Consider the following 18,810-nt stretch of genomic DNA (forward strand, 5'->3'; position numbering starts at 1 on the left):
ATCCTTCATTTCACATTCACTATTTAGTTACTAGATTTTTGCAACAAATCACTCCAAAACATAATGGCTTAGAATCACTCTATTTACAAATGGTCAACAAATATATGAAAAAATGTTCAACATCTCTAGCAATTAGAGAAATGCAAATTGAAACTAAACTGAGATTCCAGCTCACTCCAGTCAAAATGGGAATTATTGAGAATACAAGCAATAACAAATGTTGGCAAGGATGTGGGAAAAGAAAAGCTCACTCTGGATTGCTGGTGGGAATGCAAATTTGTGCAACCAATGGAAAGCAGTTATGGAGATTCCTCAAAAAACTTGGAATGGATCCACCATTTGACCCAGCTCTCCCATTCCTCGGTACATATTCAAAGGACTAAAAATCAGCTTACTACAGTGATGCAGCCACATCAATGTTTATAGCAGCTCAATTCACAACAGCTAAACCACGGAACCAGCCTAGGTGCCCTTCAACAGATGAATGGATAAAGAAAACGTGGTGTATATGTACACAATGGAACAATACTCAGGCATAAAGAGAAATAAAATCATGGCATTTGCCAGTAAATGGATGGAACTGGAGACTGTTATGCTAAGTAAATCAGTCCCATAAAACCAAAGGTCAAATGTTTTCTCTGGTATGTGGAAGCTAACCTGCAGTGAGGGAGGGGGGTGGTGAGAGGAAGAATAAAAGCGCAGTAGATTAGACAATGGAGAATGTAGGGAAGGGAGGGAGCATAGGCAATGGAAAGAGAGTGGAATGAATCGGACCTAATTTTCCCATGTAAATATGTGAAAACATCACAGTGAATCCCACCACCATATACATCCGTAAGAATGGGACTCTAACTAGAATAAGATATATTCCAAGCATGTATGATTACATCAGAATGGATTCAGCAGTCATGTTTTAAAAAGTCAATAAATTAATAATAATGTAAAAAGAACAACTATATTTATAGTTTCCATGGATAAGAAAGCCAAGATTAGCTTACCTGGGTCCCGCCCTGCTCAGTCATGTGATTCTTGGCAGGATTCAGTTTCTTGAGGGCTCCAGGCCAGGGGCTTCCTCTGACTCCTCACCATGCAGTCCTCTCCATAGAATATTTTATACAGAAGGCGGCAGCTTGCTTCCATACAGCAAGCAATAGAGAGAGAGGGCCAACAAGCGAGAGAAGACCAGCAGGGTAGAAGTCCCTCCCCATTGTTTGCTAACCCAGGAAATAGATGGTTAGAATAGTCTGTTAATTTAAAGCAAGTCATTTAAAAGCAAGTCAATTTTGCTATATTCCATTCATTTAAAATAAGACATTGGGTATAAAAAAAGACATCTCACACTCCAAGAGAGGAGATTACACAAGGGCACAATCCCAGGAGTTGGGAATGACTAGAAGCCATGTCAAAAGTTGCCTACTACTCCAACGCTCACAATCTTCTACTCAGTCATTTGTATTGATTTTATGTCCAACTCAGGCTCTTTTCTCGTCCACATTACTGAACAACCCCTATTTGGACTTTTTTGCCTTCATAGTTTCCTGTCTCATTTCTTATGTAGCAATTTAGCTCTCTGTCTCACTTTAATAGTAGAAGTTAATATCTACTACATACTTACTATGTTCCAGGAAGTCTCCTAAGTACTTTATATTTTTTTAACTCATTTAATTCTCACAAATACTAACTGAGCTATATACTCATGTCAACCCCATCTTACAGAGCAACAGATTAGAAAGTATAGAAAGGGGAACAACATGTTCCCACCCCAACCAACATAAAACACCACCTCCATCATACTATTCGTGTTCTCAAAGGTTAGGGGAGGAATTTTGCTAAATAAAAAGCTATTTTTTCCCTCTAAAAAGAATTGTGCTGCTAACTTTAAATATACATGTTCTTAAATAATACATATTTGTATTACCATTATGTGTATCGGAAGGCAAAAGTTCCCATTGCTTGGCTCCTTTATTTTCTCCAATTTCCATTCCTAAGGACTGTGAGCATGGATTCCCCAGAATTTTAAATGTCATCAGGAGAGGATGCTGTTCTCCCATCCAAATGGTTTTCCTCCACATGTCACTTGACATATGACAAGATTGACACGTGTTAACCCTGGCAATGGTTGACATTTATCCAAATCTCCTCAAGGTATTGAAATGTCAAGTGTGAAAATTCATAAGCTTTTGCCTTCTTTTGCACTTCTGACTGGAGCTTAGGATGTGAAGGGCTCCGATAGCACTGTAATAAGTCACGTATTCAGGATACTCATTCTTCAAGATGAGCCCGACGCCCTTGGCCAATCTCCTGCCTTCACCTTCTCTTACATTGCAGGTGAAAGACACCTGGGAGCTTAGTGGGCAGGGTTAGCTATGACATGTGATTAGACCTCTGCCCTTCCCCCTTTGGGCCCAGAATGCCTCCCATATAGCAGTCACAATTAACATCTTTCCCCCTCTGAGTAGCCTCTTACCTACTGTTGTGCCTACTGTGTGTTGATATAGTCCATCCCATGAAGAAGAGGACAGCTTCTCTTAACTCAGGGTTTTTTTCTTGACTCTTGCCCTCTGTTCTTAAAGACCTTAGCTGTCATAGGTTAGTCATTTATTGATCTGTACATCCAATATTTAGTGTCTATTATGCACCAGTTTCTGTACTAAAAATCTAAACTCTCTTTTTTATATGATAAAGTTAAGTTTTGTTATTTTGACTATAGAAAACTTAACAGTAGATGTAAGTAAGAATTATATAAGTTTTATGAATATGTTATAGGTGGACCCAATAGTAATACAATTTACTAGCACTGCCTTGGGAAGTAAGTGGAAGCAAGGGAAGTGCATATTGATATTATAATTTAAAATAAATAAGAATGAGGTTTCTCATATTTCTTTCATTCTTTCCAATGCTTTTCTTATAACTTTGCAAATTATAACCTTAAATGTGAGAATGTTGACTTCATATTATAGGAGTTAACACTCTCAAGAGAATTCTTATTCAAAAATGGAGTTTAAAAAAACTACCTTATTTCTAGTCTGAGGCTTTCGAATTTCATAAAATGACAATCATACACACACATACACACACAAATTAACACCCATCACAAGCATTTTAAAGAGAAGTGATGTGCTACAACATAGAACTTGGTAAGAGAAGACTGCTAATGACTAGCTATGTGATCTTGGATAAACTTTTTAGCTTACATTGGACAAGATGGTAGTTTAATAGCTAGCACACTTATGTCATTTTCTAAATTAAAGAAAAGCACATTATCTTGCAGATTAGATTAAGGTATTTGTTATGGTGCTTATAAAATCACAACACACTCACACATTTGGCATTGCATTGATATATAATTTCAGTTCAAGGGCATTTGAAAACCTTCCATTTTGGATCCGTTCTATGTGAAGGAATGTCTCAGCCTGATGAAATTCAGCAGAGTGCCCATAATTCTGGGAATTGAGGGGAGAGGGGAGGGCCTGGGAAGCTCTCCTAGATGTGTCCCTTTCAGGGATCCTCAGGAAAATGCTCATTCATGTGGGTTTCTGAGGTTTCTAATAGGCACCCCTCCCCCCCCCTTTTTAAACCTTATTTGCTTCTTTCTTTTGAGAGCATTGAAACTACTTAGTGCAAAAATAGGACTTAGAAAAAGAAAAATTAGGGCTGGAGATAGAGCTCAGTTGGTAGAGTACTTGCATTGCATGCACAAGGCCCTGGGTTCAATCCTCAGTACTCCCCCAACACACACACACACACCCAAAAAAAAAGAAGAAAAAGAAGAATTAATATTTACTTACTCACTGGACTTCTGAATTTGGAGAGAAATAAAAGACTAGAAGAGGTTTATCTTTGTAAGTCTGTAGACTTGAAAAAATTTCCTAACTTTTGTGAGTTTTAAAGGGAGGATGTCGTCTATAAACTTCACACACAGAATCCAGCATTTCACCAGAGTTTAAGTAAGGAATGTTGTTCTGACAAAAAAACAAATCATTTTGAGAGAAGTGATTTGTTTTTTTGTACCTTGATCAAGTCAGTTCCTAAGTTCCCCAGCTCTATAACTCCAGAAGTTCTAAGAAGGTATGTTTTATCTTTTGATAATGAAACCAAGATAGTAATAATAGAACATTACCAAAACCCTAAGACATCACAGCTACAAGCTTAGAAAGGTAAAAAAATCAACTAAAAACATAGTAAAGACATGAAGTAAACCAATGGTGATAATATTTAAGAATATGTTGAAGTAGGAATGTAGTTGTAGTAAGAGGTTGTTTGGCTATTGTTTCGGGTGTTTGAAATGTCCACAAAAGCAGTTCAACTAGATTAGAAACTGTATTTTGATAAGAGGCCCAGAATAGCCAGAGCAACCTTAGCAAGAAAAGTATTGCAGGGGCATCACAATACGAGACCTTAGTTTACACCACAGAGCTATAGTAACAAACGTGGCATAGTATTGGCACCAAAACAGACATGAAGACCAAAGGAACAGAATAGAAGACACAGAGACAAACCCACATGAATACAGTTTTCTCATACTAGACAAAGGTTCCATAAATACACATTGGAGAAAAGATAGCTTCTTCAACAAATGATGCTCGGAAAACTGGACATCCATATATAGCAGAATGAAGTTGAACCATCATCTCTCACCCTGAACCAAACTCAGAAGAAAGTGGATCAAAGACCGAGGCATGAGACCAGAGACCCTGCACTTACTAGAAGATAAAGTAGGCCCAACTCTCCATCATGTCAGGTTAGGAACTGACTTCCTCAACAAGACTCCTAAAGTGCAAGAAGTAAAATCAAGAATCAGTAAATGGGATGGTATCAAACTAAAAATCTTCTTCACTGAAAAGGAAACAATCAAGAACATGAAGAGAGATCCTACATAACAGGAGAAAATCTTTGCCACCTGTACCTCAGATAGAACATTAATATTCAGGATATACAAACAACTCAAAAAATTTAACACCAAAAATCAAATAACCCAATCAATAAATGGGCAAAAGAACAGAACAGGCACTTCACAGAAGAAGAAATATGAATGGTCTACAAATACATGAAAAAAATGCACAACATCTCTAGCAATCAGAGAAATGCAAATTAAAACTACACTGAGATTTCACTCCAGTCAGAATGGCAATTATCAAAAATACATGGGGCTGGGATTGTGGCTCAGCTGTAGAGTGCTCATCTAGCACGTGGGAAGCCCTGTGCTCAATCATCAGCACCACATAAAAATAAATAAACAAAGGTATTGGGTCTAACTACTTCTAAAAAATAAATATTAAAAAAAATTACAAAAAAAAATAGATGTTGGTGAGGATGTCAGGGGAAAGGTACACTCATACATTGCTGGTGGGACTCCAAATTGGTGCAACCTTTCTGGAAAGCAGGCAGTATGGAGATTCCTCAAAAAACTTGGAATGGAGCCACCATTTGACCCAGTTATCTCAATTCTCAGTATATACCCAAAAGACTTTAAACTAGCATACTACAGTGACACAGCCACATCAATGTATATAGCAGCTCAATTCACAATAGCTAAGCTATGAAAAACACCTATATGTCCTTCAACAAATGAATGGATAAATAAAACGTATATATACAAATGGAATATTACTCAGTGATAAAAGAATGAAATTATGGTATTTGCTGGTAAATGGATTGATCTGGAGATTATCATGCTAAGTGAAATAAGCCAATCCCCCAAATCCAAAGGCCTAATATTCTCCCTGATAAGTGGATACAAACACACAATAAGGAGGTGCGGGGAGGGAAGAATAGAAGTTCACTGGATTAGACAAAGGGGAAGAATAGAAGTTCACTGGATTAGACAAAGGGGAATAAAGGGAAGGGTGGAGGGATGGGAATAGGAAAACAGTAGATGAGTTGGACATAACTTTGCCATGTTCATATATGAACACTCGACCAATGAAACTCCACATCATGTACAACTGCAAGAATGGGATCCTAATGAGAATAAGTTATATTCCATGTATGTATAATATGTCAAAATATACTCTACTGACATGTATATCTAAAAAAAACAAATAAAAAATAGAAACTGTGGTTTTAATTGGTTAAGAAAACATAATTTGGGGCTGGGGATGTGGCTCAAGTGGTAGTGCGCCTGGCATGTGCGGGGCGCTGGGTTCAATCCTCAGCACTACATAAAAATAAAATAAAGATGTTGTGTCCACCGAAAACTAAAAAATAAATATTAAAAAACTCTCTCTCTTTCTCTCTCTCTCTCAAAAAAAGAAAATAAAAAGAAAACATAATTTAATTTTTAGATAGTCTTATAAAATATGAATGGCAGTGTGTTTTCAGTTAAACAGCCATATTTTAATCTCATAGTTTACGTCTCATTCTGGTGGTTGGCAGAGTATTGCATCTATGATGCTCAATTGATATCTTGCATTGAATTAAATGAAAGAATTTCAATTCTGGACTCTAAAGTCTACCCATATGGCTCAAAGTGACCTATTTAGGAATTGTGTGACTTGGCCACATTACTCAGGATCTTAGCAAAGGCTGGAAGGATAAAATGAAGAGCATATGTGAAGGTCTGAATCCAGTTCCTGAAATATAGTAAGCACATAATGAAGGGCAGATATTATTATTGTCATCCAAAGACAAGTAACTCATTTCTCCCTGGTTTACACATAAAAGTGTTCAAAAGTCCATACTGGACACAGAGTTCCAAGCAAATAGATGTCTAAGCTTTAATTTCATAAATTGATACCGAGATTTGGGGTCTGTGTGATGTAGCCTCTTTTCCATTGGCAGGAATGGAGGGACAGATAAGTTCCAGCATAGTACTGGGCAGAGTCAGAGCCCCAGACATTAAAAGAATAAAAAAAAAATGAGTTAATTTTCTCAATCAGGCTCACATTGGAAGCATGCCATTTCTCTTTCTTCTTAACCATGACCCTATGAAGAACAAAAAGTTACAATAAATGTCCGGTTTCTGACAATGAGTGGTTACGCATCATCGATTCTCAACTATTTGTTCCTCCATTTATTCTTGCAGTAAACATTTTCAGTTCATGTTGAGCATATGACCTACCCTGAGGTGAAGGGAGGTAAGAAGGCTGTAAAAGGGACAGCATTTATGAAAACATCCAGAGAATTAACAGTGGCTCTGGCCACTGTTAAGAAATTCCTGCCAGATTCTCAGGGTATCCCTAGAAATGATCAATGACTGATTCTCGCTATGAGCACCAACATGCTCACATGAAGTAACCCTTGAAAGTTCCTGTGTAGTGTAGGACTGTTTAGAGGTGCAATGCCTGGATTGTCAGAGCTGTAACCTGCTCAGTATGGACAGACTGGGTGGTAACTGTAGGCAGGTGAGGTATGGCTGGAGGAGGTGGGTCACTCGCGGCTGTGCCCTGGAAGGGTACATGTGCCTTGTGGCCCCATCCCTCCCTCCTTCTCTGTTTCCTGACTCCACCATGAGGTGAGCAACTTTCCTCTGCTGTGCCCTTCATACATGATGCTGTTTCACCTTGGGCCCAGAGCACCACAGTTGGCCATCTGTGGACAGAGGCCTCTGTAACCATAAGCCAAAAATAAATTTTTCCTCCTCTAAGTTGTTCTTGTCAGGTATTGATTTTAGTCACAGAGACAAAGATTAACTAAAACTATTCTCATGCACCTAGGTATATGACAAGACAATAAACTAAAGCCAGTTTCACTAGTTCCAGCAAGTGAGTGGGTTTCCACTAGCTCCCCAGGTGCACCTGGACTGAGGGCCTCACAGATGAAAGCCTGAAATTCTGAACCAGTTCCCCCATATTCTATCTTTACAGACGTATGATGGTGTCAGCTCTGCAAGCAGCCGCCTTGCCAGGGTGTGTGGAAGACAGCAGCCGACTAACCCCATCATCTCTTCGGGGAGCAGCCTCTTTGTGAGATTTCAGTCTGGCCCTTCCAGACAGAGCAGGGGCTTCCGAGCTAAATTCAGGCAAGGCAAGTGCCCTGTGGTTCCCCAAACATGGGAGAAATTTGTTAAGTGGCTTGTTGGTGCTGGAATAAAAGTGAGACCAGTCCTCAGAAACCAATCACAGCCTCCTACTCAACATGCAAAAATTTACATAGAACTAGGAAGCTATGGACTCATAATTTTTCCAACTGCTGGTATTTTTATCCTTGTCTAACTTGTATGATATTGACTTCCCGGGGATGTGCATCTCTTTCAAAACTACTGTGTAATTTCAAAAAGTTTTCAGACTAATATTTAAAGGTACCACTGATTAGAATTTATTCTAGAGTCACTGATTCTCAGTGTTTCCCCCAAGACCTTTTCACTCATTGCCTTTCATCTGGTCCTTTGTACAGAGCAACCTTTTTTCCAGCTTCAGCCATAGAAGGAACTCAGAGCTGGAGGGAATGTTGATTGACTCCTCCTTGGTGATGCTTTATATGTGGATGATTTAGATATTTCATTTTAAACTAAGTTTTGTCTGTTTATCCATTACACCCATTTCAGCAGACTTGCTTGTATTTTATACTAAAGGGCCCTGGATAGGGAAAGTTCCTGAATGTAGATCTCCCAGCCATGTATTGTAGACTTTGGAACATGACAGACTGTATTCATGTGTCTCAATGATTTTTTTTTAAGTTTCTTATTTTTTTTTTTAACATTTAATTATTCTTTGAAGTGTTGCTTCAGATTGAAAAGTCCCCACTAGCTCTTATTTGGACTACTATAACAGCCTCCTCAAGGTCACCCGTCCCTCGCCCCATCTTCCTCCAAGGTTACTTGCAAAAGCCTTGCTCCATTCACACCATGGAAGGTTCTAGTTTCTGTCTTGTCTCCACAAGCCTGGAAAATGAAGCCAAAGCTTCTCTCCAGGTGTTAGCCAGAGGTCCTACAACCTGCACTGTTCTTTTTGCTGCATCACACTTGACACCCCGCCACCCGCGAGCAAACACTTCTTTGATGTCTCTGCTCAGACTGCCTCCTCCCTGGACCACTTAGTCCTCCCCCTCCACTAGCCACTGCCTCCTAGGAGACTCCTCTTTTGCTCTCCAGTAACAATACTTTATCCCTCTTCTGAGCTTCCACAAAACTTTGAGATACTATGCTATTATGCTTAGGAAGTCTGTTCAACCAATATTTTCCTTAACAGAAGAAGTCATCTATGAATAGCTCATTCCTATACTTACAATTTACGAGTGGACAGAGTAAGCGAATCAGGCCAGAGTTTTGTCTGAATGACTCAGACAATCCATAGCCCTTTTAATAAGCTGTTCTGTGCCTCTTCCCAACTTCCTGTAATTGAAGAAGAGCGTTGTAAATGTTAAGTGTGTTCCCATTTTCTGATGGTTTATGTGCAGCTTCCTTGGCAGAAAACTTCCTTGGCATGCATTTCAGAAATAAGGAAAAAAAAAAAAGATCATTTATGTTTTCCTTCATCAAATAACGGTTTTGTACAGTCAGTAGAAATCAAAAGTGCATGACAAATGTGTGTGTTTGTGTTCCCCAGAGTGTGGAGGCCGAATCCTCACTGACTCTTTTGATACTATTTCCTCTCCATTGTTCCCTGCCAAGTATCCAAACAATAAAAACTGCAGCTGGATCATTCAAGCTCAACCTCCGTGTAAGTAACAAAAATGAGAAAGGAAAGGTGTTCGGGGCAGACGTGTCTGTGGGAAGTCAGTCTATGAGTAATGTTCTTATCTGCTTGGTGGTAACAATTGATGGCCTTCCTCCTCTTCTTTTGAAAGTCCCAATTCCTGATATATATAAGAAAAAGCATTTCCTCATCTGATAGGGAAGTAATCTTTAATGATTCATCTTAATGTAAACTTTGTTGTTTGTTTTTTTTTTTTTTTCAAACTTTCAAGGCCTTAGCAACATTGAGGGGAAAAAATAACAAACCCTATATAACTCTGTTGTATTGACTGGCATGTGAGACTGAGAATAAGCAAACATCGTTGATAGTTTTGACATGTGTGCCTCAAGTATGGTAGAAGCTCAAGACAGTCGCTCTATGAAAAATGATGACTATGAATCATAGACTGGAGAAATACCTCACGGTTCAGGAATGCAATGCCACAAGCTTATAGATCTTCAATCCAAGTGAAAACTGAATATAAACCTGGCCTCTCCTGCAATGTATGTAATTTAAAAATCTCAGCAGGGGCCTGGTAGAAACACTCAACAAGTGCTTCTTTTCTTTTTTTTTTTTTTTTTTTGAATCTAGAATCTTATTTTTTTACCTGGTAATTGTTGTTCAGGATTATTCTTCACATTTTACTGATTTTACTGGCAGAGAGAAGTAGGAGACTACCCCAGGCAACACAACAAAATGACTACAAAGGGGATGGGGCCATTATGAATCCTGTTGAATGTAAGCCCTGCCCTCGTTTGATGTTTTCAGAAAAAAAAAAAAATAATAATAATAATTATGATTTCAGACACAATGTGGGAAAGTCAATAGCTTCTCTGCTCAGTTCAGGAATTAATGACCTGTGTGAAAACAGGCAAGTCAATTAAACTTATCAGCCCCCAGTACAAAATAATTTACAAAATGGAGTGTTTGATTTAAATATTATCTGACACTTTCCTTAGTGGTGTTAAGAGTTAACAAATTAACAGCATCTCTGTTGATATGCATAAGATGTGGGGGTGGGGTGGGCAGTGACGTAATCCTTAGCCAATTGCAGACTGGAGAGGGTAGAGCCCTAACTGAGCATGGAGAAAGAAGCCCCCTGCCTTGAGCTCAGCAGTTTTGTGCCTAAGGATTATTTTCTAATGAGTTGTAAAGCATTTAGATGAAAGATCTCAGTGCTTCAAGGACAACAACAGGAAAAGATCCTATTCTGAAGATTAGGGACCCTGGAAGAACAACAAAAGGAAAATGTACCCAGGCACTTGATGTTCTGCAAGTAATTCAAAGCTTTCTTAATAAATAACTCTGAACCTCCAGGGCACTAGCTCTGGCCTGAAAATAAACCTGAGTGTGCTACAGATGCGTTGTGCCAGGGAGAAAATAATGTCTCATTGACAAGTACATGTAAAGATTCAGAGTTCCTGGAATCTGTTCTCCTGAGAAAAACACTGAGAGGAGGAACATGGTAAGGACAGATAACAGTGTGTAATGACTGGAGTTTCCAGCAAGGCAGTCCCAAAGATCCTGGGAGAGCCTATCCAAGAGCCCTGTTATTTACAACTACCAGCATTGCAGATTCTACAGGCACTTTCAAAAACATTCATTGTGTTGATTGTGTTACTCTTCAAAAGAAAATCCTTAAGGAGAGAAGTTGTCCCCTCCCCCGTCTTTTCTCACTCAACCACTGGGCAAATCTGCTAGATTTCTTACTTCCCTGCTGGAAGACCCTCAGCTGAGGTTATCCCAAGTGAAATTTCTCTGTGTATGTTTTTTTTTACAGTATGTTCAACAATAATCTCCTCCTTTTTTTTTTTTTCTTACAGTCAATCATATTACTCTCTCCTTTACCCACTTTGGACTTGAAAGCAGTACAAGATGCACACACGACTTTCTAGAAGTTTTGGATGGCGATTACTATGATGCACCCCTCCGAGGTACTGCAGTGCATGCCCAAGTACAGCTGTGGTTTGGGCGGTCTCTCGTTTATGTACCTACATATTTATAGGTTTCCACTCAAGCCTAAATGTTTCAATAAATATGAAGAGTAGCACGAGCCGAGTAAAGGTAATTAGAGGGTAGGAAAGCAGGATTTAATGATGTAGGGTTCAAGAAACTCAGCTCATGTATATTCAAGGACACGAGTAGTTTGTATATATATATATTCACACACACATGCATATAAATATATTTTTAGAAAATTTAAAAATTGCAACTGTTTGAAATAGTGGTGGAATGAAGGCCATTTCAGCATTAGAATTGTCAGGAGTTTTTTTGTGGTCAATATTCAAAAAAAGTTCTTACATTCACCTAGAGCCTGTTTCTTTGTCCTCAGTGGAAGCAAAAACAATTTTTATTAATTAATTAAATCAAAAATGTTCTTTGACATCCCAGTAAAATTAAAATATACTGCTAATTTTTTAAATGTCTTCAAGTAACATCATCGCAGGTCATTTAAGCTTTCTCTGTGAATTTACTAATTTTTTTTGTTTGTTTTTAGTTTTGTTACATAAGCTTCTTTCTGTCAGGGAAGACATTTTGCTTTGCCATTTGCCTATGGAGACAATAATGGGTAATCAGTGAACACCCTATGCTGTGTGCACACCTCTCATTGTATTGCCTGAGATAATTGTCCATAAACATTTGACCAAGGATGAGAGTATGCTTTTTAACAAAAACTTATATACCATGCCATGTGCTGAATACTATTCTAAATACTCTCTGAATAGGAACTCAATCCTCAAGCCCTTGGGATACAGGTTTTATTATTTTCAGCTTGCCCCTTTTCATATGGAGAACCAAGGCACAGAGCATTTACAACTTGCCTCATATCTAGTAGCTGGTAAACGGCAGAGCGGAGAGAGAGTTGAATTCTGGTCATCTGGCTCCAGCTTCCATTCTTTTTCCCCTACAGTGCCTTGAAACTCTGAGGAATAGTGCATTAATTGTGCAGGTCCCTACTGTGTCTTATTTTAGTACATTTGGAGCCAAGACATCTGTTTTTCCTCTGGCCCTCTCTTATTCTTTATCTGTGTATCACCCTCTCTCCTATGCTTGTATTTAAACTCTATTTTAAATATTCAGGCACTACCTCAAACACCAACTCTGACTTAGATGGTTCTGGTCGTGACTTCTCTGTGTGCTTGGGTCTCTGGTGATTCTAGTAGGGTTGTGCTTATGACCTCTGCCAGATCACCGTTCATTCTTCTTGTCACCATCTTTGTTATTTAGGCCGTTACTGTGGCACCTCCATGCCCCACCCCATCACGTCCTTTGGCAGTGCCCTGACGCTGAGGTTCGTCTCTGATTCCGCACTGAATTTTGGTGGTTTTCATGCCACGTATGCTGCATCCACATCGGGTAAGAAACTTGAGCAAATGGCTGGACTAGGTTAGCATGAGTGCGGTGGAAGTCCTGGGTTTGTTGTTTGGGACTTTTTCAAAGTTGGGGACTAGTTTCCTGAGTCACCTCTTTGGCTCACTTGACCTTCTTCAAGTTCTGGGAATACTGGGAAGAAGGGGCGGGAAACCTGCCTATCTTTTTAGCCCCACCTCATGATCTCAATTGACTTGTTGACCTGTGTCTGGGTGATGCTCTTGCGGTGGCCCCTGGCTGCCAGCCTCTGATGGCGCCTCCATCTCCTATGGATGGACAACCACATGGCTGGTCTGTCTCCTGAGCCTCGATGCTGGGCTCAGGCAGGGTATGGATATTGACAGGGAGGGCAGGGTTGATGAAGCAGATGGGGAGGGGAGGAAAGAAACCATGCTGCCGTGGGCTTCTTAGCCAGGAGAGGGCTGTTTCAACTCTCAGCCCTGTGGTACTAAAAAGCTGAAGCCCAGCTAGAAGGTGGGTGTGTGTTCCAGTGTTCTTCTGAGAAGGAGAAGCTGGGATCTGCCTTCTCTTCTAAGCCAGGGTTGAAATAATCTTGTTCAGAAAAACCAAATGGTTGTAGGGTTAAAAACAAATCTTTTATTATCCAGGTATAGTTCATGGGGAGGAAAAGATTTTAGAAAAAGTGCAGAGATCCCTTCTGATCCAGCCACTGTGGGGCTCTTCGTTTCCAGTTTCTAGAATCTTTTCCTTATATAAGGAAATTGAGATGGAGATTCCAATCACTTGATGCTGGTTCCAGTGCTCTCTCTGCTTTGTCTTAACTGCCCGCACCCATCTTTGCTCTGACAACCCCTTTCTTTTTCTTTTTCTTTTCTAGCTTGTGGTGGAACCTTCCACATGGCCGAAGGCATCTTGGACAGCCCTGGCTACCCCGAAGTTTATCCTCCTAATACGGAATGTATCTGGAACATTGTCAGTTCCCCTGGCAACCAACTCCAGCTGTCTTTTATGTAAATCCTTTTTTATGGGGTATTGTTTCAGTGCTAATGAATCTGCAGGAAGGAAGTGCTGTTACTAATAGGATGGACAACTAACAGCACATGTGTCCAAGCAACTGCTAAAAGGAATACAGTGGGAACTTTAGGAAATCTTTTTTCATATTTCCTCTGTTTTAGTCATAGCTAGGGTTATAAATAGCATTAAGATTCTCTCCAGAGTGGTTCTAGCCATTTGCCTGACATTACCAGCAGTACATTGTTAAGCTTTTGGTCCCTAAATTTGGGGAATATTTATGTTCACAGAACAATACTTTTTATCTTAGAATTAGTTACATTGGTTCTTTCAGAGCATCACTAACAGCCTCTCTTCCAAGGGAGCACTCCATATCAAATAAACTTCTTTACTCCTGTGCCTTATCCTTACACCAATCCACTTTGCCCTCTTTTTCTATCAAAAGAATGAGTTTGGAAAATCTTTTGGAACTTAGTAGTTGATTTGCAAAATCACTCTCGTGCTTCTCATTGAACTCTAGCACTTTTGGAATATGGACTATGGATGTAGATCAGTAAGATCTTGTCACAGTCCTAGTCATCTTACTTAAATGAAACAGGAATAATAGTATCTATCAGAAGTGGATGTAAAAAGCACATGGTGTGTGCAACAGGATTTTTTGATCAACCCATAGAGGGGTACTGTGGTGTGCCACTTTGCTAATGGATGCTTAACAAATACCTGGGGACTTTGGTATTTAAATTGACGCTTTGAATTAAAAGCTGTTCACCACACTGTAGTAGTACATATTATTAGGCTATGGTTGGCATTGCAAATTCTGCTTTGAAGGCAATATGTTTCTTAATATTGAGATGAGAGGATTGTTTTGAGTATACTTTCCTATTTATTCAAAACTCTGGCTCTTCGTAGAATCTGTGCAACAAGAGCTGATTAAAAATATAAGACAACAACTTATTTGTGGACCAAGTTCAAACATCTCAAGTTGCTTTCTCTAATCCATCATAGTGCCTCTTCAGGGTGCATATGGCATTGTGTTAAGACAAAGCCACCCTCTGCATGCCTGAAAGGCAATACAAATTTAGACTGCCACATGGGAAGGAGGTTTTAACTCCTCTTTGCCTTTACTGAAGGCACAAAATTCCGTATGGGACAAATCTATGTGTATAATTTTTACCTGACATCTTTATCCCTTTATTAAGCAAATGCTTATCAAGACCCTAAGCACATGGTAGGCACTTGCTACTCCCATGCTAGATGCTTTATTGATAACGATGAACAAAACATGATGTCCTTACAGTGAAGTCCAAGGTCCTTCCTGTGGCTTAGTAGGTCTCATACTTGCAGATGAAATGACTTTCCTCTGGGTCTTCACCAAATTCACACTGATGGCCACCCTGACGTTCAGTGGTTGTCAGAAACTAGGCTATGTACTAGTAATGTTTAAGAGAGATAAGATCCCAGTTCTTGATGAATTATTAATAAATGAACATCAGAGGCTTTTAAACTGAAACCTCAAAAGATGAATTTCATCTGTAGCGTGGTCATAAGAACAAGCTTCTAAGACCACTGCTAGGATTAAAGATGTCAAATTTGAAACGTATAGCACAAGTGTGTTGCTCAGCAAATGTTGGGTGAATGTTAATTCTTTCAATCTCTGCCATTTCCAAAGTATCTTCTCTGCTACTTCACAAATAAATCCAAACCGACAACCAACAGTGGACTCTCTTCATGGAGGATGGGAGCTTACGTATGCAAGCGCAAGTTTCATCCATTTTACTGTTTAATGGACCTTGTGTCTCAATTGCTGTGCAGAAAAATCATAGCATCTCAGCTGTTTACTTTCTTGCCTATAAAAAGTTAATTTTGACTACTTTGTGTTACTTGCTTGAATTTTATTGTTAAAATGAATTTTGTGGAAGGCAAGATGCTTTTTTACGTGTAGATGGTAATAAGAATGGTTTCATGGCAAGGCTTCTAAGTTATTTCTGTCCTGATCTAAACTGTATCCAGATGGATACTTAGAAACCTGCCCCCCGCTTGGAGCCTGTGAGAAGCATATGAGAAACATATGAATCACATCAAGTTCTCAAACACAGGGTTTGGATTGTGGATACTGTGGTGGTAAAATTGAATAGAGAGAAAAACTGGAGAAATTATGGTTGGATTTGCAACAAAAAGAGAAGGGAGAAATAAAACCTAAAAAGGAGAGTTTTTTTTTTTTTTTTTGTAAAGCAGATATTTAAAGGAATTAGCAGAAATTGTATTTTCTGCTTGCAGAGTGCTTTTAGAAAATGATTGGTCTTGGTTCAAGAATCTGCATGAGATAACGAGAAACAGTGATTGTATTATTTTTGTTCCACATTGTATTTTTAACTAACAGATCTTAGCCAAAGGATAGATTTGTTTATGAAAGTACTGGCCTAAAGCAAAAATTTACAGTAAATATAAAGCTTTTTTAAAAGTTAATTTGTTTTTTTTTTCATTAGGTACTGGGGATTGAACTCAGGGGCACTCAACCACTGAGCCACATCCCTAGCCATATTTTGTATTTTATTTAGAGACAGGATCGCACTGAGTTGCTTAGCACTTCATTTTTGCTGAGGCTGGCTTTGAACTCATGATCCTCCTGCCTCAGCCTTCTGAGCCCTCGGAATTATAGGCATGCTCCACTGCGCCTGGCTAGTTTGATTCTTATAGATATTGACCTACCATGATTTCTACCATGATTCATGAAATGTCTTGCTTTGTTTTGTTTTTGCTATTTAGCACTAGATTATAGTACAGTGCTACAAAAGACCTTCATGTTGTGGTGATCTGGACAGTTAAGCAAAGCTCTACAGTTCCCATTGATCACATGGACTCCTACTAAAATTAGTATCCCATCCAGTTAGTTAGTGGGACCTGATTGTTTATTTCAAACAAACTCTCTGGTGATGCTGATGCTGCAGGGTCATGTATGGCATTCGGAGCAGAAAGATTTTAGAGGTTATTTTATGCAATTCCCCTTCTGAGGAAAATAACCTCCCTTTCTTCCATTTCTGCTTTCTGAGAAGCAGAAGAAAACAATTTTATCACATCTTGCATTTTGATAATATTATGGGTAGTAAACTTGAGCATGGATTTAAACAGGAAATTGGCAATCTCCCTAAAAGATGGATTTAGGTCATTTTCTTGCAAAAAAAAAAAAAAGTGATTGTAGGTATACATTTCATATTGCAAAACACAAGACTGTCAAGGGAATAAAGGGAGGTGAGATAAATACATACTTTGCTTTGCCCAATGTGGATATGTCCTAATTTCTTCGCTTCTCAATTATCAGTCCTTCTTTGCTGCTAGGCCTGCATCTAGAATATAGTCAAGATGATCTGTATTGTAATGACCCACTTACTGGGATCATGAGAGCCACCAACTCTGTTTTTCTGGTTAAGAGATTTACCAGTGCTGGTATCTGGTTTGAGAAGCGGGGGTGGTAGAACAAAGGGGAATGATCAGCTTGTTCCCATGCTCTGCTTAGCAATGAACACTGGAACATGAACCTGATACAGAGCCCGTGGAGGGGCCTCAGGTGGCTGGAGCCTCTCAGCTGGTTGTCCCTAAGCATTTTAATCCATTAGCTGGGATGGAGCGCCAGGGGAGCCCTGTGCTGACCACAGGCACTATGGAGTTTCACCACACACCATTTTCAGCACTGACTGAAAGATACAGCACACTTTCTATTCTTGAGATATTTTAGATTTTTTTTCCCTCCTGATGGATTTTTCTCTGTAATCTTAATTAAGCCATTTAAGCCATTCTTTCTTTGTCTTGTCCTTCCTCTTAGCCAATCTCCCTTCAACAAATTAAGGAAAAAAAATAGTTTGTACTTGGTTTCCTCTTTTTTTTTTCCCTTTGTTACTAATTGAATTACTTTTTTCTTTAAAAATTACTTTTATGTAAGAAAAATGTTACAAGACAGCAAAAGTCCCCTCCATCTTCCTTTACCTTCCCGTCACAGCAGTAACCTAGATCGTGGATGTTACGTGTATCATTTCTGTACATGTTTCATCCCTTTAATATATACGGGTATATCCAACCCCACTGCTTTCTGTTTTATATTCTACATACATGGAACCACAATTATCAATTGGACTGGAATTGCACTGAATTTATAAATTAATTTTGGAAGATTTACCATCTTTATGATCGTGACACTTCACATTCTTGAACTTGGGCTCTCTCTCCATTAATTTAGGTCTTTTTTATGTTCATTGATAAAATTTTATGTTTTTCCCATAAAGGTCTAATAGGTCTTTTGTTACATTTATCCCTAGGCATCTTATTTTAAGTTGCTATTGAAAACAGCACATCCATTTTTAAGTGACAGATGTAACCTGATGTCCTTCCTAAAATAGTCCCTTAGTGTACTTGACTTTTTCCTGCTAGAATTTACTATCGCCTCATTGTATATGTATCTTTCCTCCTACTTAGAATAAGCTCCCTAAAAAAGAGGCACAATGTCTAATTTACTCTGTTATTCTGTCCCTAATCCCCATGTCCCCATGACAATATCGGGCAGTATAGCAGTCAAAATGTGTGTGAGTGTGTGTGTGTGAGAGAGAGAGAGAGAGAGAGATTTTATTTAATTAATTTAATTTTATTTTTTACACAAATGAAGCACTTTTCATTTATCGGATTGTTCATGATATAGAGTCACACCATTTGTGCAATCATACCCATACATATGGGTAATAATGTTCGTCTTATTCCACCATCTTCCCCCATACACACACTCTCTCCCCTCCCTTCTCTTCCCTCTGCTCAATTCAAAGTTCCTCCATTCTCCCCCACCCCACTCCCATTATGGATCAGCATG

The 18,810-nt window shown here is 39.0% G+C and overlaps 1 protein-coding gene across 1 annotated transcript in view; it reads left to right on the plus strand.

Annotated features, from left to right (window-relative positions):
• The window catches only part of Cubn (cubilin), a 268,053-nt gene that overhangs the window by 144,954 nt on the left and 104,289 nt on the right, over positions 1-18,810 (plus strand). The window contains exons 32-36 of the mRNA XM_078023361.1: positions 7,806-7,965; positions 9,486-9,599; positions 11,438-11,548; positions 12,843-12,971; positions 13,825-13,957. Coding sequence (XP_077879487.1) covers positions 7,806-7,965; positions 9,486-9,599; positions 11,438-11,548; positions 12,843-12,971; positions 13,825-13,957 — 647 coding nt within the window. The remainder of the gene's footprint in view (positions 1-7,805; positions 7,966-9,485; positions 9,600-11,437; positions 11,549-12,842; positions 12,972-13,824; positions 13,958-18,810) is intronic.

Source organism: Ictidomys tridecemlineatus, chromosome 10, assembly GCF_052094955.1.
Source record: "Ictidomys tridecemlineatus isolate mIctTri1 chromosome 10, mIctTri1.hap1, whole genome shotgun sequence".
Taxonomy (NCBI): Eukaryota; Metazoa; Chordata; class Mammalia; order Rodentia; family Sciuridae; genus Ictidomys; species Ictidomys tridecemlineatus.